At 28.2% G+C, this 21,326-nt stretch overlaps 1 protein-coding gene across 2 annotated transcripts in view; it reads right to left on the bottom strand.

Annotated features, from left to right (window-relative positions):
- Nucleotides 1-21,326, bottom strand: part of LOC129952001 (zwei Ig domain protein zig-8) — a 149,246-nt gene that overhangs the window by 17,545 nt on the left and 110,375 nt on the right. The window contains exons 1-3 of one of the 2 annotated variants that reach the window (XM_056064413.1): nt 20,283-20,348; nt 2,142-2,296; nt 1,317-1,394 (exon numbers count right to left, since the gene is read on the bottom strand). In XM_056064413.1, coding sequence (XP_055920388.1) covers nt 1,317-1,394; nt 2,142-2,296; nt 20,283-20,340 — 291 coding nt within the window. In that variant the 5' untranslated portion in view covers nt 20,341-20,348. Of the gene's footprint in view, nt 1-1,316; nt 1,395-2,141; nt 2,297-20,282; nt 20,349-21,326 lie in introns of those variants that run through there. The other variant, XM_056064412.1, reaches the window with a different exon arrangement.

Genomic DNA, 21,326 nt, shown 5'->3' with positions numbered 1-21,326 from the left:
GATTCGGGGGTTTTATAGACAATGTTTGCGACGTTGCCTTGGACTACAAAGAACACCAGAGTCGGAGTACATACATTACTATTCCAACCAGGTTCTATACAACAAAGCCAACATAAGCAGAATATATAATTTCTTGCTGAAGCTTGGTAGGGGTCACATTGAGAGAGCCGTGTCGTCGACTAACAGCTAAATTTTTGGGGCTTACTACCCCATTAATGAGTACTACAAAAGTGCACCTTTAAGTGGCAACATTTCGCGAAATTCTCGTCTATTTAGACATTCGAGGGGTGATATAGCTAAGCCAAGTAACTTTATTTCAATAGGATTGTTTCTGAAAGGGAACGAAGAGATACGGTGAGGCAGGAGAATCAGTTTTGGTGGCTTCAAATTGAGAATGTCATTTAAAGTTGTCTTATAATGTATTTTTATATAAAATAAAAAATAATGATAAAGTTTTTTTTTTAATTTTCTTGATTTTAGATTATGCTCTTGTTATTTAACATTAAAATTGTTCTTAGGCCAAAAGGCAGTAGTTATAAGATAATGAATTAACTTAGAGCACCCGGATAGGGCCAGTAAGATATTTTTTAAGTTTTTGAAATGCACGCAAGTTTTTTAAGAATTTTTTACTAGCTTAATAAAAATTTAAAAAAAAAAAAAACAGTTTGGCAGGGATGCCATCATCGTACATGGTTTCTTTTTCTTTTATCACAGGCACATGCAAGGATTGAATCAAAGACAATCCTACACATTAACCATCAAAACACGGGTACTACTTTTATCAAATGTTAAAAACAAAAATTTTGTATCATATAATTAAAGTTTAAGATATTCGAAACGTGTAGTTTTATAGTTTTTGTAAAAATAAAATAAGATGTCAAAAACGTTATTCTGGAGGTATTGTAATTTCTGAGAAAATTACCTTGGAAGTAGAATTCTAAAAAACTCAAAAAAAATGTTTCTATTCTATCAGATATTTCTTAAATCAAAAAATGTAGCTATACACATGTCAATTCCTTGCATTTGTTTACCCCTATTTCTAAATATGCAGGAAATGAGAGAAGAAATGTATTTGTCATAAATCAAACTTTCTAACCCTTACAATCCAGACGAATAAAACTTAACTTCCAAAAGTTTTCTTCTTTTTTCTTTTTGAATTGGCCTAAAGCCTCTGTTTATGCGTTGCAAATACTTCAACTACCTTAAAAAATATAATCCCAAATATTCTAAAACAAGTAGGTAAGACTCTATTTGAATTCTTCTGTATGATGCATGGAATTACTAAGACCATCATCATCATCATCTAAATACTTTACCTTAAAGCGTTCATCTGATGTGTAAGTTAGGATGCCTGCTGTCAGTATATGCAGATCTCGTTTCCGTATCCAAGATATCTATAAAAATAAATTGAAAACACAAGATTATCTAAAAAAATATAGAACCGGAAACAGAATAGAGTTTTGCAACATTCTATACGAAAATGAGAACTAAAACATAATAAAATGGTAAAAAAATATAGAGAAAAAGTGAAAAATAAGAAGAAAAAGAATGTTAAAGATGTTCTTTTACTTCTCTTCATGCGTCATCTTCATGTTCTATGTTCATCTTCATAATATTTCTCAAGGGCAAGTAAGTATAGTGGCATAAACGTCAGTGTTATGAAGAAACAAAAAAAAAGAATAAAATACCAAAGAAAACTAAAAGCAACAAAAAAAAACTTCAACAAAAATGAAAGAAAACGAAAACTTTTTAAAGGAAGGTTTCATGTCCTTCGTTTGGAAAGACAAATAATAAAAGCATCTAGATACACTTAAATAGGATGTTATAAAAAACACAGAAAGTACTACCTACAACAACAAAAACTACGTACATAGTTGTTCCAACAAACAAAAAATAAAATAAAAATAAAGAAAAAACGAAAAAATGAAAGGAATACAATAAAGCAGGGCTTTTCATTTTCAGGATGATGTAACATCATCTTCATCTCAGAGGAAGAGGATATAATGTATTGTCTACCCGGAAGGGGATATGACACTTATTCTTCTACTTCTTCGGTACTTTTTCTCATTCTCTGTTTTTTTTTCTTTACTTTCTTCTTTTATCTTCTATCATCAAAAAAATATATATATGTTTATACTAACCGACTTGTCACCTAGCTGTTCGACACGACAGTTAATTGCTGCCGTTTGTCCAGCCCTTGCTGTGATATTTCTGGGCATTCCAAAGTCAAATACAGGTTGAGTTTGAGCTGCCAATGTGTTCAAGTGTTCAAGGTTTTCGTAGTCGTCTCCTAGCACTAAAATGAAAGAAAAAATCAACACACACCCACATTTAGAATGTATAGAAAAAAAAGGACGAAATTCGAAATTAGGTGTATTATCCTGTATAGTATCGTATAGTATAAGTGGAGGATGAAGATTAGTGTCATTAAAATTCATGAGATAAATTTGTCATTAAAAATAATGTATTGTTTACTTTAGCATAAAATTTTAGTTTGCCAAAACTTAATTGGTTTATATATTGTTTGGGGTTGGAGGGGATTTTATGTTATGTTCTTTTGGGTTGGTACCAATATTCTTTTAAAAACAGTTTTTCGTTTCAGAACATTAACAATAATGTAAAAAGGGTGTTTTTATTTGAAGTACTTCAGATTTTTTTCTTTTGTTGCTGATCACAGGAATGGAAATTGAATTCAACTCATTATTAATTAATAGTTCGTGATATTACGATTTTATTTTTTAGAATTTTCATTTTCAATTTTTGACAATAACTATTCAAGATTTCAATTGAATTTAATTGGCATTATAATCGTTGTTAAATGAGTCTTTAAACTATTCAAAAAACTCAGACTGTTTCAAGTTTAAATTTTTTTATTTTTATTACAAGCAACACAGTATTAGGAATAAATATTAACGACATTTATTGAATCTACTAATATCACAAAAATCAGGATTTTGTTTTGTTCCAGCTAATTGTTCATATTGATTCGGACTTTTTATAGTTTAAAATAAAAAGTACCACCTGGTAACAGTTTGACCGTTAAAAGTTCACATGTTCATGAACATGTCGCTCAAAAATTGATTTTATACCAATGTGAGGATGTTCGTACAGGAAAAATATCGTAAGTTTTTTTCAGAAAAATGTCCTGCAAAAACTTTGTAAGAATTTATTTTTAAGATTTCAAATTTTCTGTACATAACATAAACAATTCTTTTGGATTTTCTCTTATCACAAATATTAAAAAAAGCTAATATACTCAATCTTTTTTTTAAACGTGTGATTTTTAAGCGGATATAAAACGGACATATTTTAATGTTATGAATAAACAAAAAACATTTGAATTTAGCTTTATTGTAAAGATAATGGTTATCATATGTGTTGAAAAAATAATTTTGGTCAAGTGGCTACTGTGGTTGGCTGAAATGAATTCCTGTTGAGAAGACAAAACATCTACTATTTCTCGCATCAATTAGAGCCGATTGACAGCAAATAACGCGCTGGAAGTTTTCTTCTAAAGCTTAAAAATTTGATGGTGCTAAACCTTAACAAAATTGTTCAGCAATGTTGAATTATACACGCCACAGGGCCATGACACAAGATAATGGCCCAAACCATTATTAAGTCCCCATAGGAAGTTATTGTAATGAATCCGATTTGTCGAATTAAACATTTTGACATTTCCTTACGTGAGAACGTTCTCGACGTTTTTTCTTAATCCATAGCTTAAGAAGGAGAAAAGATATTGATTTCAAATACATTTTGTCATAGAGATAATAATGCATCAAAATTCAAAAAATACGAGCTTAATAAAAAGATGAACATTTTGTTTATACCTAACTATCTCAAGAACGCTAGAGACTTGAATTAAATTTTATATTAAACTTTGTAACGTGATACCAATCGAATATATTTTTGAAAAAAATCCCATAAACTGATTTGTTATACATCAAAAAATAAGTTGGGAAAAAATGTGTCACCTCGAAAATGTTACTAATATAAAATGATTTTATTTCCAAAACCATTTTCTGCAACGAAAAATAACGTCTTTAGCATTTGGTTAAATTTTCAAAAAAATCAAATTGACAGGTTTTTTATAAAAAAATAAAACCTAAAAAAAACATTACTCAAAGTTGGCTTCAAATTAATTCTATCTGATAAAAAATATTGTTTTCAACATTCGAAATACGAAAAATCGAATTTACAGTTTTTTTTAGAAAAAAATAAATGTTTAAAAGAAAATTTGACAAAAGTTGGTAAAAATTGATTTTCCACACAAATATCTTTTAAAAAAATTTATATTATTGCTAATTCTAACTTATAAGAAATATTTTTGTCAACATTGGGACAAATTTTGAGAAAAATCAAACTGACGTCTTTCTTGGCATCACTTGGTAAAAACTTACTTTTCAAAAACTAATAATATTGTCTTCAAACTGTGTTTATTGCACAGAAAATATTAATTTCGATATAAAAATATTGCCAGATTAAAAACAACACAAATGAGACAAACACCTTATATTAATGTTTTGTTTGCATTAAATTTTCTAATTAATTAGTTTTTGAACATTTCATTTCTGTAGAAACTTCGGAAACAATATTTTTGTAGAACTCTTATATATTTCTTTAAAATGATAAGTGGTGTTAATTATATCAATGAAGAATTTCAATAACAAGTTTAAAGACGATTTTTCTGGAACTTTGGTCTTCTTATTCTTAATACTCAGTATTAGCGGAAAGAGATTTGGAATAATGTGTATTTTTTCAAAATAATGAATTTAGATGAAACAAATACTGATTCAGGTTTAGATTACTATCATTTGTTGGCAATCAAATGTTTTTTGTTTATTGAAAAAGATAAATTTATGTAAATAAATGATTGTTAAAAAGAGTCAAGTTTTAAAAAAGATTGGATAAGGTTAATGTGTTTTTGTTTTTTTGACACCTGAGGAGATTGACATTTAAATTTTATATCATAACTGTCAATTAGTCGAAGTGAAGTTAACTTGGATTTTGTTTGATACTTGAGGTAAATGACATTTCTTCAATCAATTCAATCAATTTGAAAGACTCATTTTTAGCAAATTCAGTCTTTCTTTAAAAAAGAAAAATAACTGAACCACATTTGAAATGAAGTTAACTTCTTTTATATTTTGAATCAGATGAAGTATGTGCTTGCAAAAATAGTAAATGTATGTCAAATGTAAGCAAGTTTGAAAAAATAACTAAGTCAGGTACGAGCTAGATAAATATCTTTGTAATTAGTTTTATTTCCCAAATTTAAAGTGAATTGAACGACTCGTAAATTGTCAGATTCGTCAAATAATTTGTACTCATAATTTACAAAACATTCTTTAAATAAAATACTCTTACCTAATAATATCTGTCTTAAATTCAACTATCAACTATTTATTGTTGACCAATTAACCCATTAGATTAGTTGAAGTGAAACAGAATCAGAATTGATTCGTCAATATGAATTCGAGTTCAATGAATTTGATGTAATGTCAAATGACTTGTCTATCGACATTTTAATTAGATGCAACAATTTTTATATCAAATCCTTGTCAAATGAAGAGAAAAAAGGCTTGAGAAACTATAAATATAGTGTCAGCTTAAAATCGATTTGGTTTGACAGTTAGAAACCTAAAATGTATTTGTTAACAGAAATTAAAATTGTGTTGTGATCGTGTTATTTAAAATCAATTAAAGAATTTGTATTTTATTTTAGCAAATGAAGGCATACAAAATTTGAACCGATTCATTTTCGCATCTATTTATGTATATGAGATGTCAAAACGAGCAATAACTTTGGTTTGAAGTAAAGTTAAAGTTTAAATTTTTGTATTAAATTATCAAAACAACTTTTCATGAGATGATTCAACTGCGCATATAAACTTTTTGAAACGATTCAATGGTTACCTTTAAAATTTATCAAATGAAGGTTTAGTTTCTCTAAATAAAAGAAAAGAATTATGACAGAATTCAGTTTGAATAGTTTGCTTAGATACCTTATCATTTTTCGTTGAGTGAAAACGATATTTATTTTCAAGATTCCAATTTTGATGGTGAATAAAGTTTAAAGTGAAGTTAAATTTAGATATTTTGTGTTGAATTTCCACGAATTTGAATCACATTTAAGACAAAATCTTGATGTTTACTATTTTGTTTAAATCAATTATCAATTCAACTATTCAAACCTATCTAAGCTTTAGAAATACTGAAAACGTAAGGAATCATCTTGAATTGACTTTGCAAAAACCAAAAAAATATAAACACAATGATATTTGAGTATGATTCGAACTAAAGTTTTTATAAATTTCAAATCCATATTGATTTATTAAGTCAAAACTGACTTGTACACAATACTCAGATCAATAACGTTGAAAAAATTCTAAATTTATTTACATAAGTTCTATGTATTTCGATATTTTCAACTGAAACGTCCAACAATCGGATCGAATATTGAATGATATTCGAACTAAACATAGGCATAAAATTCAATGACTTTATGGAAGGAAATACATGAAATGCTTAAAATGATCCCAACAAAATTAAAATTCACTAAAACAATAAGAAATTTAATTAAAACAATAAAGACCTCTGTATCATGTTCTCGTAGCCTCAAATTTACTATGAATGTAATAATTGTTGTAGCTCATACTAACTATGTATGTATATTAGACCCATCTATAACAATACATTTCATAACAATTTCAACATTTATTTGGAACTTATGATAGCCACATAATAAAAGCTTGAAATATACATATATATGTATAGTTCTCCTCAACTGATATTATTTGAATTGTGTATCCTTTTTGTTTAAATTTTAATGAAATTGAATTCTCTGAACATCAGTTATTATTTAAATGAAACCCCATTATATCCAGAAACAAAAATAATAATAATTGAACAAAACATTCATCTAAACACCATATGTATAAACTTTAACAACTTTGCGCTATATCATCATCGATGTATAGACTTGGTCCTGATAGTCCTTTTTCCCTTAAATAACCACATCTCCATATAATTCCTATATACACACATAGGTACATAATAGCAGAAGTACGTAAAACAATGCAATGTAGCAATATCACGTTTCTAATTATTTTATATTATTTCTTATTTGCATTCAAAACGTGATTGTGGGTATTTTTTCCTTGATTTGTCTGGACATTGAACTGAGCACATATAAATGGTTATCAAAGCCTCATGTGTCCAACAAACCATCATATGTAATAATATGCAGCTGTAAGCCATGTTATATGATTGTTATCCATTAATTCGAAGCAAATAAGTACCATTTTTAGTAGATTTTTATGATGTTAGATGGTTGATTTCAAAATCAGCCCGGAAGTTTATGTAATAAAGGTTTTGAGTGCTTTTACGTGCGATGGTATATATTTTATTGAATATAATTTTTTTATTTTGGATTTTTTTTATTTCATCACATCCAACACCGAACAAAGACCATCGACCAAGGACGATGACGATGAGGACGACGACGCCTAGCTAGTTCACTAAATTAATGTATTTTTTTCCCATATTTTTCTCACATATAAAATAAAGTATTATTTAGTATACCGTTACTGTACCTGGTGTGAGCGGGAGTTGATCAATATAATTCAGTCAGGGGAGAGGACGTGATGTGAATTGGCGATGATAATTCTTATCAATTTCTCGAAGTTCTTATATTCACACAAAAATAACAACACAAAAACAAGATACTATTTATTTTCGGCTGTCAAAAGGATAGTTCAAGTTCAAATAGGGTAAATAAACCTACGCATATGATTATCCTTACGAAAAAAAGAAAGTGATAAATTTATCGCTTTTTTAGTGACAGCTACCAGAGGGACACATCGCCGCAACGCTCCACGCCGGACATCACGACATAGAAATGTCATTAGTGAAACTTATATCATGTTTAACACTGTGTATTTTTTTGGCTTTGTGATAAAACTTAAGTTCTTCATCTTTGTTGGAGGGGGAGATTCTGGGAGGATTTGTGTGATAAATCTATTGTAGTTCAAAGACCTTAGAGCAGATATACAATTGCTTTGGCAGGAGAGATAAAATATAAACACTTTACTTTGACTTTTAATGTCAAGACATTAATCTTGCAACATATTTTTATTTTATTAAAAAATCAAAGCTTCTTACTTTTAAGTTAAGTTTAAGTTAAACTTTATCAAATAAATCACTAATATTAACTTAAAATAAAAGCTATTAATTATGAGTTTTAAAAACCAACCACTTCACTTTTAAAATTGCTACAACAACTTCGAAAAACAAAATGTATTCAAAAAGAGTCTATTTAAATAAATTATATGTTTTTGGTACTAAAGTTTATACATACAAATTTCAATGGCATTTAATTTCTCAAAAAAAATGTATAACATTTTTTGAAAGAGGGGTTTGTTTTAAATTAAATTCGTATACAAAAATTATTCAGTTCTAAAAAATAGTTTTGGAGTGTTATGGTATGTTTTGGTACTTTATTAGTTAATATGAACAAAGATTCTCTTTTTTTAATAAACAAGGTTTTATAGAGCATTTTCAACAACTTTTCATGAATTCAAAAAATAAACTTAACTGATTTGCTGATGAAAGTACCCATATCTTTTTAGATTCCTGTCTTTGTCCTGTTAAGCTCTACTTTTTTATGAAATAAAACTTAAACTTCGAATTATTTTTTCGTTTATTCATATAATAATAGTTAGCTTAGTAATAGGTATGTATATAAGTATAATTAGAAGGTTTAATGAGATACTTATTTAGAGGCGTGTGATCGGCTTGACTTACTGATGAAGAAGAGCTTCACTTTGAGCTTTTTCAAGCTCATCCCAGCCATAGAGATAAGAAAAAGGAAGAAAAGGAAAGAAGCCATTTTATAACACTTCACTTTTGTTAACAAAACAGGGTTGGCTTAGGGCCGTTTATAACATGTCCTTTGTCATCTTATAATAAGTTTATTTATTTCTGATCTTAACAGGCCCACACTGATAACTTCCCATGCCGTCTGTCGATTTGGATTGCTTAAAAGCTTGTAGGTTTTCGTGTTGTTTTAAAAAAGTTGACAGTTGTATTATTCTTAAAAATTTCAAAATTACCAGCAATATTTTTCATATAATGATAATGTTTAGTTTGAAAATCTATTTTTTTAAATAGATTTTAAGTCGAAAACAAATTTCTATCAATTTTAGTAGCATTTCTTTAATTTTTACAAATTCTATTAATGAAATTAATTTAAGAGATATTAAGAACTGAAATTCAATTTTTACCAAATTAGTGTACTAATATTTGAAGGTTTTATTTTTTATGAAAAAATGGACTGTTGGACTGAGAACAATAATTTCTTTAAAAAAAAAGTTTGAAGACAATATTTTTAATTTTTGAAAAGCTATTTGAGTCGTAGGTACAAAGTTTTAGTATTGTTTCTTTTTTTAGGTTTTTTAACTTTTTTTAAATTTTCTTTAAAGTTTCTATATTTTGTAAAAAAAACTGTGCATTCGATTTTTCTCAAAATTTTACGGAATGTAGACATCAATTTTTGTTAAAAGATAAAAGTAGTCTTAAGCCAATATCTCAAAGTTTTGAAAAGATATTTGAGTCGAAAATCAGTTTTTAATAACTTTTATTATTTTTTTTGTTTGGATTTTAATTTTTTGTAAGAAAACTGTCAATTCGATTTTTCTTAACATTTTATTGAATGTTGAAAAAAATATTTTCAAAAGACAAAAGTAGTTTAAAGCCAATATCTCAAAGTTTCGAAAAGATATTCGAGTCGAAAATTAATTTTTATCAACTTTTGAGATGAAATCATTTTTTATTCGTAAAATTTTCGAGGTGAACATATTTTTTTCAGTTTTTTGATTTATAAAAACCGTTAATTGGATTTTTTTTCCAAAAATATATTTGTTTAGCATCACGTCACAATTCATAATATAAAATTTAGTTCAAATCTCTAGAATTATGGGTTCGTGAGATGTTTAGGTTTAACCAAAATTTTCATCTTTTTTTAAACTGCTATGGTACAAAAAAACCCACGCAATTTTCATGAGAACAAAATGTATTTGAAGTCGATACCTCTTCTGATTCTTGAGCTATGGACGACGAAAAAAACGTCGGGAACGTACGAACGTATGTATACAAGCACGTACAGACATCTTTTTAAAAATCTTTTATTTTGACTTTAGGAAAAATTAAAAACTGTGTACAATTTAATGCTTCGAAAACAAATTCAATTTTGTCTACTGTCCCAAAAGCGTAATCTTATTGTGGAGTGATCACATATTATGATATCTCTATAAATGTTAAGGCTTTCTTTGATGATGCATGAAGTTTTTAATCACCCCTGATCCAGCCATAATTTACAAAGTCTAATAATGGAGTATTATTCTCATATTTGGCTGCTCAAGGAACGCACTTGAGTCTTTTGGATAGTATTGAAAAAATAGCTTTCAAAATTATAGGCGATCGTTTTCTTACTGAGACAATTTCCTACTTTTGAACACCTCTATTTTCATGAACAACGCTCTAGCCAGTTGGATACCTAAACTTAAAAAATACAGTAAAACCGGTACTTCTACCAATGATCATCAGTTTTCCTTTGAGCCCAACTTCGGACGTACATACTTAAGGTACAGAGATTCTTTCTTTAGCCGCACCACAAGAATGTGGACTGTTTTACCAGGCTTAATATTTCTCACTATTTATAATTCGCAGACATTTAAAATCAATATACATAGATATCTGTGTGTTTTCATTATAATTGTATTCACGATATACAAATAAAAATTGTCGGATGTGGGAATGGGGCGTAATATTTTGATGCATTCCAAGGACTAAATCAGTTAAGATGAAATTTTCTGTAAACTGCACTTTAAAAGTATTTAGACCTTAACAAATGAAATTCTGTGTTATATCGTTTGTGGAATGTTATAATATCAAAAATCAAAAAGATGTTGACAAACCTTAACATTACGGGCAACAGAGTAATATTATCTATTATTCTTGAGAAACGCACTCATTTGCAGTTCTTCGCATGCTTGGTTTTCTTAACATCACAAACTTGTCTACCAGTGTTACTATTTCCTTCCTTTCCTTCCTAAATTAAAGCTTCACGGCGCTCAAAGAGTAACGCTTTCGAATTGTAACTTCAAAAATTGTAATATTTTTGTAGTGCATATTAATAATATTAATGCGTTATTAAAACGTGAATAGTACACTTTAAAAAATGGCGTAGTTTTACTTGTCAAATTTCAAAAAATGAAATCTTTAAAACTGACACCTGCTAAAATAGCGAAGTTTTTAAAACGAAAAATTTTATTGAAAAAGCCTTCATATGGATTTTAAACAAATAAACCAATTTATCCTAATAAATCTTAAATTTGTTTTGAAACAAAACAAGAAAACATGTGGCCCAGTCTTTTGCATAATTTTATTTTTAATCTCTTTCACTTTAAGAAGACTTTTATTGCTTTATGAATGTTTCAACTTATCCAAACTTACTTAAAAGCAAATCCTTGAAAGCATTTGTTTTCTTTTTTCTTGTTAAAAATAAAAGTAATAATAATTGTCAATCAACATGGATTGCCGTAATTCGATCAACATACATGAAGTTATACAAAAAACATTCACTTGTCAAGATTTTTCACTTTTTTTTTAAATCCCTAAATATATTAAACCAACTTTTTTAAATAAGTTTTCCCTAAGAATTCGATACAACAAAAAAAAAAACACCATTCACTTCAATTTGGTTGCTTTTGATTTTGACATTTTGTATATTTTTTAACGCACGTGTATTCCTTCCGTTTGCCTGTAGAAACAAAAAATCAAAAACATTTTTACATAAAAGAGCAAACAAATCATCAAATTTCAAATAAAAATAATAAAGTAAAAAAAATCACAACTTGTTCCTTTTCTCCAGGATTTATATATTTATTTTCGTCACCTCACGGAGAACTTAATAACAAAATTGACATGTGTTATAAGTATAAACAAACACACTTAGTAAAAATCTTCACTCACTCAATTTACTTTTTTTGAAGTTTTTGATTTTTTGATGTTGATTTTTATTTCCATACATATTTTCCGTTAAAAAAAAAGATGACATATTGCATAATTCAGAAGTTTTTGACTCCTGACAAAAAAAAGTTTCAAATTTTAGGTGCGGTAGTGATGGTGATGGTGACAACGGATGTTAGCTAAAACGACTTTTAAACATAATGTTAGGAGCTTCTTCATACATTCCTTCATAATCTCTATAAAAATCCTTTTTATTTTTTTCTGTATTACTCTCGAACACCTCAACTCAACACTGAATAATTTGCTCTGTCATGTAGTCAACTAGGACTACGCTGAACGACGGATGAAAATCAGGATAAGGATGAGAATGACGATGACTCAGATGTTTGATTGAACGTACACATTAAATATTTACATAGGAAAAAAGGATGTCAAAAGAGAGAAAACCCTTGATACACATCACTTACAATTTTGCGGATTGGGTGATTTTCATGCACTTAACCAACATACCCTTAATTTTATCAACGGAAAAAAAGGACAAACAAAAAAAAGAACACCCTTTAGATATATATACTTATCCATACAAAATGATTGAAATTATGTGAAGGTTAGTTATGTACCTATAGATATTGAGAAGATATTTAAAGGACTTAAATGGAATATAGACTTAAGAGATTAGAATGTACGACAGCATAATCACCAATAAAATTAATGACATTGCTCTAGAGGCAGTTTTTAAACACCAACCAAACCAATTCAATAAAAGGCGACACGACATGACTAGCGACGTATATAGTCATGAAACGTGCCTTTTTACTATGTAAGTATATATATTATATGCTAAACCCTACAGACATATATCCTTAGCCATTCAACCATCTCCATATAGCACTCTCTCTGGCTCTAGCTCTGGCATTGACTTGTATTTAAATCTATTGCTTTGTGCTCGGAAACGTGGTTAAATCATTGATATAAATCAGTGAATTATTTCCATTGATTTTACATTTGAAATCGAGTCGAAAGCAGAATCCCAGAATCAAATTCAAATATTCAAAGCACATTCAGGGAGGTAGCTAGATTGTATTTTTTGAGGGGGGTGAGTTAAAGAGTTAACACTTGTTATTGATCGTCTAGACATTTTGCTAAAGGGCTGAATTTTAAAAGGATTAAATATTCTAAAGTCAACATCAAAGGCTTAGCCACTCAAAACTATAGCGTATTAAAAAAGGCTTATGGCCTCTTTATGATTCCTGACGAGACTTTATACAAACTCATTTCTGTTTTGTGTAAATGTGATAAATATCTGTGTATTTCTTAACAGTGTTAGTTGAGTTTCGTGTTTTCTTGATGTAAAGATTGAACGTAGTTGACGACATACTTGAATGGGTTCGAAGCCGTTTTTCTTAATATTTTGATAATTCATGACTTTTCAGATTCATGAAATGTTTAGATCCAAACACTTACAGTCCCTTTTCCTACTATAAGAAATGAAATATAAATCATTGGTCTTATTTAAATAATTATAAATCACTTATTGCTTTAAACAAAAATAAAGCATTATTCTTAAGACGTTTTTCTTCGGCACTCAAAAAACAATAAGTACCAATTCCAACGAGACTAAAGATATTATTGATACCAACGAGACTAACAAACAAACGAGACCAACGATATTATCGAGACCAAAAAGACCAACGAGAACAACGATAACAACGAGAACAACGAGGCATCAATGCCTAAGAGTCAACAGAGACCTAACTGGATATTTTATTGTTTTGCTTTGAGTGCAAATTTTACAGTGCTAAAGTTTATTATTGTAAACTTTACAGTTTAATGATTTGACAGAAGTTGTATGTAAAATATCACCTACATCATATCTCAGATGCTTTAAAAATAATATCACCACGTCTCTTACCAATGTACATATTATAATTTTACACTTTCAAACTTAAATTTAAATATAGGATGATAATTTTACATTGTATGCTGTAAAGTCTTAAAATTTTATAATTTGTTTATTTTTAAACATGGATTCAATTTAACTGACTCACGTATCAGTTTTAAACCAATACATTTTTCAATTTAAATCTTAAATACTGAAAAATACTTATAAATTTATAGTGTATCAGTCTGCTAACAGTCATATGTTCATTTCACCTTACTGTAGCATGAAAATATCTCTCTTATTGTTAAACTGTCAATTCTTTGGATACTTTCCATTAGGTACCCACAATAATGCTGTCAAACTGTAAGAACATTACACTGAATTTCAACTCTACTGGTGCTGTAAAGTTTAAACACATTTTAATTTCAAACTGTATATTTTCTATATATCTTAAATTTTTCTATTTCGGATACTCTAACCTCCCACTTAGGCTTAAAATTATAAACATCAGATTGCTTGTAGGTTTCAAGTAATAGCCTCGACCTCCCAAGTTTTGACAATTATCATAAAAAATATTGTCAGAATAATAATGAAACTTAATTTACTACGAAGACAGTAATACAAACAATTTAGGGAGACGGAATAAATAAGTTAGTAAAACCCATATGCTAAGCTTAGGTTTTCAAAATTTAATTGATATTATACAACTTTTTGTTAGAAGATAATTCATTTTTTTAAATACTTAACAATTTTAATTTTAATTCTTTTTTTAACTTTTAAAAACTAAGCTATTAATTTTAATAAAAACAATACATCTGAACACATTTTGACAGGTCGTAAACATAAATAAAGCAAAAAAACGAAAGACATTTTAGTTTGGAATGTGAAGTGAGGCACATTAATTCAACAAATTACTAAAATATAAAGTAGCCATATCGTTATTTTAAATTTACTTTACATTACAAAATAATTCAATCTTTTAATATATCTAAAATCATATGTCTGTTTAACATTGATATTTATTAGAAAAGCTTTAAAATTGTATCAACTCGTTGAAAATGTTCCGTAAGTTTATTAAATGGCGTTGAAAGTATTGTTAAAAGTTGAAAATACCATTAGTATCAAACAGGTGTTGTTAAATTTTGTCATTATTTTTGAAACATTGTTCTAGAATGTAAATGCAAAAATTGTTTGTGCCTCTAGTTTTCATGTACCAATAATATTTACACTAGATCGACAGCTGTCATTTTCTTAAGGGACTGACAACACTTTGCTACACAAATGGCATCAAATTCAGTAGTTAGGCACAAAATGGAGAGTTTGCTTTATTGTTCTTATGTTCTGATAAAACGCATTCAATCAAAACCAAATATAGCTTTCCTTTCAGCCTTTTTAAGTAATTAACTACGTTCCTGACCTGAAAAAAATCCAAGCTTAAAAAAGTATGGTAAGGTGATAATAAATGATTACCATTTCGCTATCTAGATTGGATTTTTCAACGTTACCAACCTACAATCTAACTACATATACATGTTCTATAATATTGGCAAAAGTGTACTCAGATTACACATCAACACTTCTGATACCATCAACATCAAGTAGTATAGAAGTATTTATCAGTTCGTTAAGTCAATTGAACATAAGAGTACTTCTATTATAATAGTAGATCGCATGACTCACGAGTCTCACGATTTATTAGCAATCCAAAAAAAAAATTCTGTCGTAAAATAAATACACTTTTACATTTTCCTCCCATGAGTCCATATTCCATATAATGTACCCATAAGTGGTATGAGGTGTGGTGTAATGTGACAGGAGCCTTAACATATTTCTGTGTAAATTTTTGTTTTTTTCATTTTTATTTATTTTATTTTTATCCATTAAATGAAAGTATCTGATAATTCTACACACAATTATCCCCCACTCTAGTAAATAAATAGATATGTCTGTCTATAATATTAACTTCCACTTATTCTTAATTCATTTGTTAACAAATTCGAAAACATGATCCATTCACACACATGTTCCTGACACTTAAGGACACACGAAATAAAGAAATATACTCAACCGCATCTATAAACTGTACCCTGACGCTGACAAACAAAAGATTATGCCGAGTTATCCTGTATACAGGATAATAGGATTGCCAGATTAAGATATTTATCGAAAATTTTGTCAAATCTGTCCAAACAGTACCTACAATCATAATGGCGACAAAACAATAACCCAAACAGTAACACGATTTGACGTTTTGATAAATTATATTTGGGCTACTGTTTGGGCTTATTTGGTCTACTTTTTTGGCCCAATCATAATGGTTCTGAAATTAGCCCAAATCTTATTTTTAAGAAAATCAAATTGGGCAATTGGTTGAGCTTTTATTTCGGCTACTTTTTTGGCTTTGATTTGATAAAAAAAAATATATTTTATTTCTGTACATAAAAATAAATTTTTATTGAAGCTACCAGATTTAATTAACTGAAATTGAGCTATTTTGGGCTATTTTTTTTTTTTTCAAATTATCCTATGTTGGGTTCCAAATGTTTCTAAATTCGAGCTACATCTGGACATGGCAACCCTTACATACGCTTATTCTTTATCCCCTATAACGGTAACCGTATATTATTCGTCCCATCGCCATCATCACAATCACAACAACAAAAATTGTACAGGATGATGATAATCTCCTTTTGTTTGCGGTTCCATCTAGCAAATGTCAATATTTATAGATTTTCCGCTAAAGGACTCTCAACACGATGATAATTGCATACTTATACAAAACCTACATATAGGAAGCGAGGGGAGGATAGGACATAAAAATAGGACGATGTTTGTATTATTGTTGTTTGTTTTTTTTCCTTTTGCTTTGTTTTGTTTTGTTTGTTTCATTTATAGGCACTCATTTTGCTATCGCTTTTTTTCTTGTAAATATTTAGAAGAAAAAAAGAGAAAATGTGAGAAGGATGTTTAAATGGTTGAAACAAGATGCAGAAGGTATGGAGGGGTGATGGGAGGTGGTTTTTGTTGAGGTGGGTATTAGGTACCTACTTCCGCTATTTTCTTATTCTTATAATGTTACACAAAACCACAATGTCGTCGTCTTTGTCGCTGTCGTCGTCGTGTCCTGTGATATAAGTGGTGTTCAGTTAATTGCCCTTAAAGTGGATTCAATGGTTTGAATAGGCAATTATGTTTTTTGTCTTGTTTTTTTTTTTGTAGGTTTGTTTTTGTGAAGATGCTGCTTAACTACTTTTCGTTTTAGCATTAAGGCGTTAATGGTGTTTAACCTTGTATTTTGGTGTTAAACTTTTACACAATGAATTTTATATTTTTTAATTATCAATGTGTTTTTTATTTTATTTTTCTTAATTTTAATCAAGTTTCTGCTTTTTTGATTTTCTGTGGAAGCGAAATAACAGTTGGTTTTGTAATTATATTTTATACGTTTTTGAAAAAGATTGAATTAAGTTTTGTGTATAAAAAAAATGAAGATTACAATGATATTGTGATACATTTGTAATTACAGGCAATAAGCTTGTTAAAATGGGCAAACTTTTCTTTGAAACGGTACAGGGCTGTATAAAGTATTTGACAATTTAAAACTTTGATACAAAAAATTACCATCACAAAATTAATTTCCTTCATTTCCAAAAAATTGTTATGTTATAATTTGCTTTTATTTGATAGCTGACATTAAAGGGTGACATAGAATGTTATACGAATTATAATCCTAGAAAACAATGTTTTTTATACTTTTGTTAAATAATTAGATTTCTTAAATCTTGAAAGCTAGAATTTAAAAATAACTTTCAATTTCTGTAACTGAAATATCATCTCTCTTAGTCTGATAAATAGAAATTATAAAGAAAAATAAGCTCAATTTTTGAAAAATAGAATTTTTACTAAGGCTGTTTTGAAAAATAATCAAGGATTGACGGGCACACATTTTTAATAATCAATAATAAAGTAAAACTTTTTATTAACAACTCTAGTGGCTACTTATACATACTTAGATTTGCATCATTAAAAACTTAAACAGCCTTTTACAAGATTTAAAAGAAATCAGTGCAGTTTTTAAGCCTAGTTAAATAGTTTATAATAAATTCTTTTGTATGAAAGCACCAACAGATTATTTACTTCCCATAGGAAGTCATTGTACTTAGCTATGCATCATTAAAAACTTAAACAGCCTTTTACAAGATTTAAAAGAAATCAGTGCAGTTTTTAAGCCTAGTTAAATAGTTTATAATAAATTCTTTTGTATGAAAGCACCAACAGATTATTTACTTCCCATAGGAAGTCATTGTAATGGGTCCAATTTGTCGTATTGAAAATTTTGAATCTTCTCAAAGTTTCAGGGTTGATAGAATCTGTGCGTGCGTTGTTGTGTACGTTTGCGACGTTTTTTTTGTAGTCCATAGCTCAAGAACTAGAAGACATATTAAGTTCAAATAATTGTTGTTATACCGATAATAATGCAGAATGATGCAAAAAAGGCTCTCAAGAAAATTGCCTGGGTGTTTTTTTTACTATAGCAATTTAAAAAAAGTGAACTTGGTAAAAAATTGAATTTCGACTCAAATATCTTTTCTAAAACTCAAGATGGTGGCTTATGACTTATAATATTTTATAAGAAATATTGTTCTCCACATTCGGCAAAATTTTGAAAAATCAAACTAACAGTTTTTTTATAAAAAATAAAAACTTAAAAATTTAACAAAAGGTGGTAAAAATTTATATTAAACACAAATATCTTTTTAAAAATTTAAGAATATGGCTTCTAACTAATTTCCACTTATAAGAAATTATGTTTTTAACATTCGGAAAATTTTAAGAAAAATCTAACTGACAGTTTTCTTTCAAAAAAAAAACAATACTAAAACTTGTTACAAATTTATTTTCGACTTAAATAGCTTTTCAAAAATTAAAAATATTGTCTGCAAACTTATTTTTTTTTTCACAGAAAATATTGATTTATATTCACCAGATTTTTTTATAAAAATACAACAGTTCGTTTTTTCATTAGAAAATAAGATCTACAAAAAATAGTACTCAAATTTGGTAAAAATTGATGTTTGGTTCTTGATGTCTCTAAAACTAATTTCATTCGTCAAATTTGTAAAAATTTAAGATATGCTGCTGAAGTTGGTAAAAAATTTGTTTTGGCTGAAAATCTATTTATCAAAATTAGATTTTCAATCTAAACTATTTCTTTATATGAAAAATATTGTTGGTAATTTTGAAATTTGTAAGAATAATTCAACTGACAACTTTTTTAACCCGACAATAATATGTACAAGCTTTTGAGCAAGACAAATCGACAGACAGGATGGGAAGTTATCAGTATGGGTCGCACCCCAGCCTCTTTTTTTCATTACAATAACTTGCATATTGTAAACAATTTCTTGTCCTTACTGCTTAAAAAAGTGTTTTTTTTTTTACATTTGTGACAAGAACAATAATATTTTTTATAAAGAAAACATCGTTTCCAACCATTAAGAGTTATTTTTGAACAGATTTCCATACTTCAATTCACGTCAAAACATTTATTCATTTGTTTTTGGTTTTGTTTTCAATTTTCAAAAACCAATTTCTGCACTATAATTGAACAACACTTCTTCAACTAGTGATAAACAATTAAGGGGTCATATCTGAACTTGTGTGTGTTTATTTAAATAACTTTTTACTTTTTTTATATACTTTTTACTACTGTTAAATTTCACCTTCCGCTCAAAATTATTTTTGATTATTATTTTTATACCCTTTTATCAGTGAATACAAAACAAAATAAATAAACACTAACATCATTAAGGAGACTCTTTTTCTTGTTGAAACTTTTATACAGAACTTAAAAACTATAGAGAGGTAGAATGAACAAAATAAAAAGAAAGTTTTTTTTAGTTTTAATGAAAACAATAAAAACGAACAGAATCAAATTAAATTTATCAACACATTTTTTGTTGTTGTTGTTGTTATTTTTTGTTCGTTTTGATTTATGCTTTACCTTTGACTGATGTGTTAAAATGTCATTATAAATAGCAAATTTTACTAAAAGCAAACACTCTTATTTTTCACACTATTGACACTATACAAATAGGAAAGTGATAGAAACTATAGTGTTTATACTGTATAAAAAATAATCGATAGTAGGAGTACTTATCCTTCAAAAACTTTGGACAGTATTCTTTATTTTTGATTTTTCACTCATTGTTTCCCTTGTCTATCTCGTAACTATGAATGTATTCTTTAAACTTATGACATAAATATTGAATAATTTTCACATATGGTATTTAAATAGGAAATATGATTTTAAAATGCATCTAACAAAAATTTCGAAGAATTTGGAAAATGAACATAAATTACTCACATGAAGCATCACAGAAAATAAATGAAACTGTAAACACAAACACGAAAAAAGCCAACATTTCAATACTAAAATTAAACTATTTTTTTTATTATTTATTTGTATGCAAATATTTTTGTAGGAAGAATCGTCCAATCGACAATCGGCTCGGCGGCCGGCGGCGGCGGGCGTCGAACAGAAAAAACACAGAACCACTATTTTAAATAATTTAATCTGTAAAATAAATGTGATTACTCTAATCAAAACATAACCTTATCTTTAACGAAACATGTTGTGAAAATAAATTTTAGAAATTATGTACAAGGTGGCACAAAATTGTACTACCAAACGGATAATTATGTGCAAAATATCAAAACAAGCATGTAATTAGATATAAGAGAAAAAAACATTTGTACTTAATCAAAAGCACGACGACGACGCGACGACGTAGCCTCTAAGCTTATTCAAATAGTTGAAAATTTGATAGGTCAGCTATTTAAGTTAAATTGTTTCATATAATATGTATTTTTTTATATTTTCAATCTTTATTGCACATGCAAACTATACTATAATACTCATTACTAATTTTTGTTATAATTTTTTAAAATTAAATGTTTATACTCATGGTAGTTAAAGAGATGTTAAATTTAAAAGTAAAAAGAATCCGTGTCCGTTTGTCAGTTTGTCAGTTTAAAAAAAAAAATCCAAAATATTAAATAAAATATTTTGTGTTAGGTAAAAAAATTTTAAGTCATTAACTTAAATCAAAGACCATTTGTTATGAGTTCGTAATTGTTTTAGAAAAAAAGTTGTCACTTGAATTAACCTAAACAAATATAATGGCAGCTTTTGATAAGGTTGAACGCCGATCACTATTCTTCAAGCTTTACAATTATAGGATGTCAGACAAACAGCGGTATGGAATAAGGCCGAAAAGTCGGAGTGATTAGAATCGAAGATGGGAGTCAAGCAAGGTTGCAATTTATGGCCAAATCTTTTTGCCTTGTTCATTGGGGACCTGATTAATTTTCTTCCTGGTGGAATTGAAATATCGAGGACACTCATCAA

The sequence above is a fragment of the Eupeodes corollae genome, chromosome 3, assembly GCF_945859685.1.
Source record: "Eupeodes corollae chromosome 3, idEupCoro1.1, whole genome shotgun sequence".
NCBI classification, from domain to species: domain Eukaryota; kingdom Metazoa; phylum Arthropoda; class Insecta; order Diptera; family Syrphidae; genus Eupeodes; species Eupeodes corollae.
This window is presented reverse-complemented; position numbering and strand designations above follow the sequence as displayed.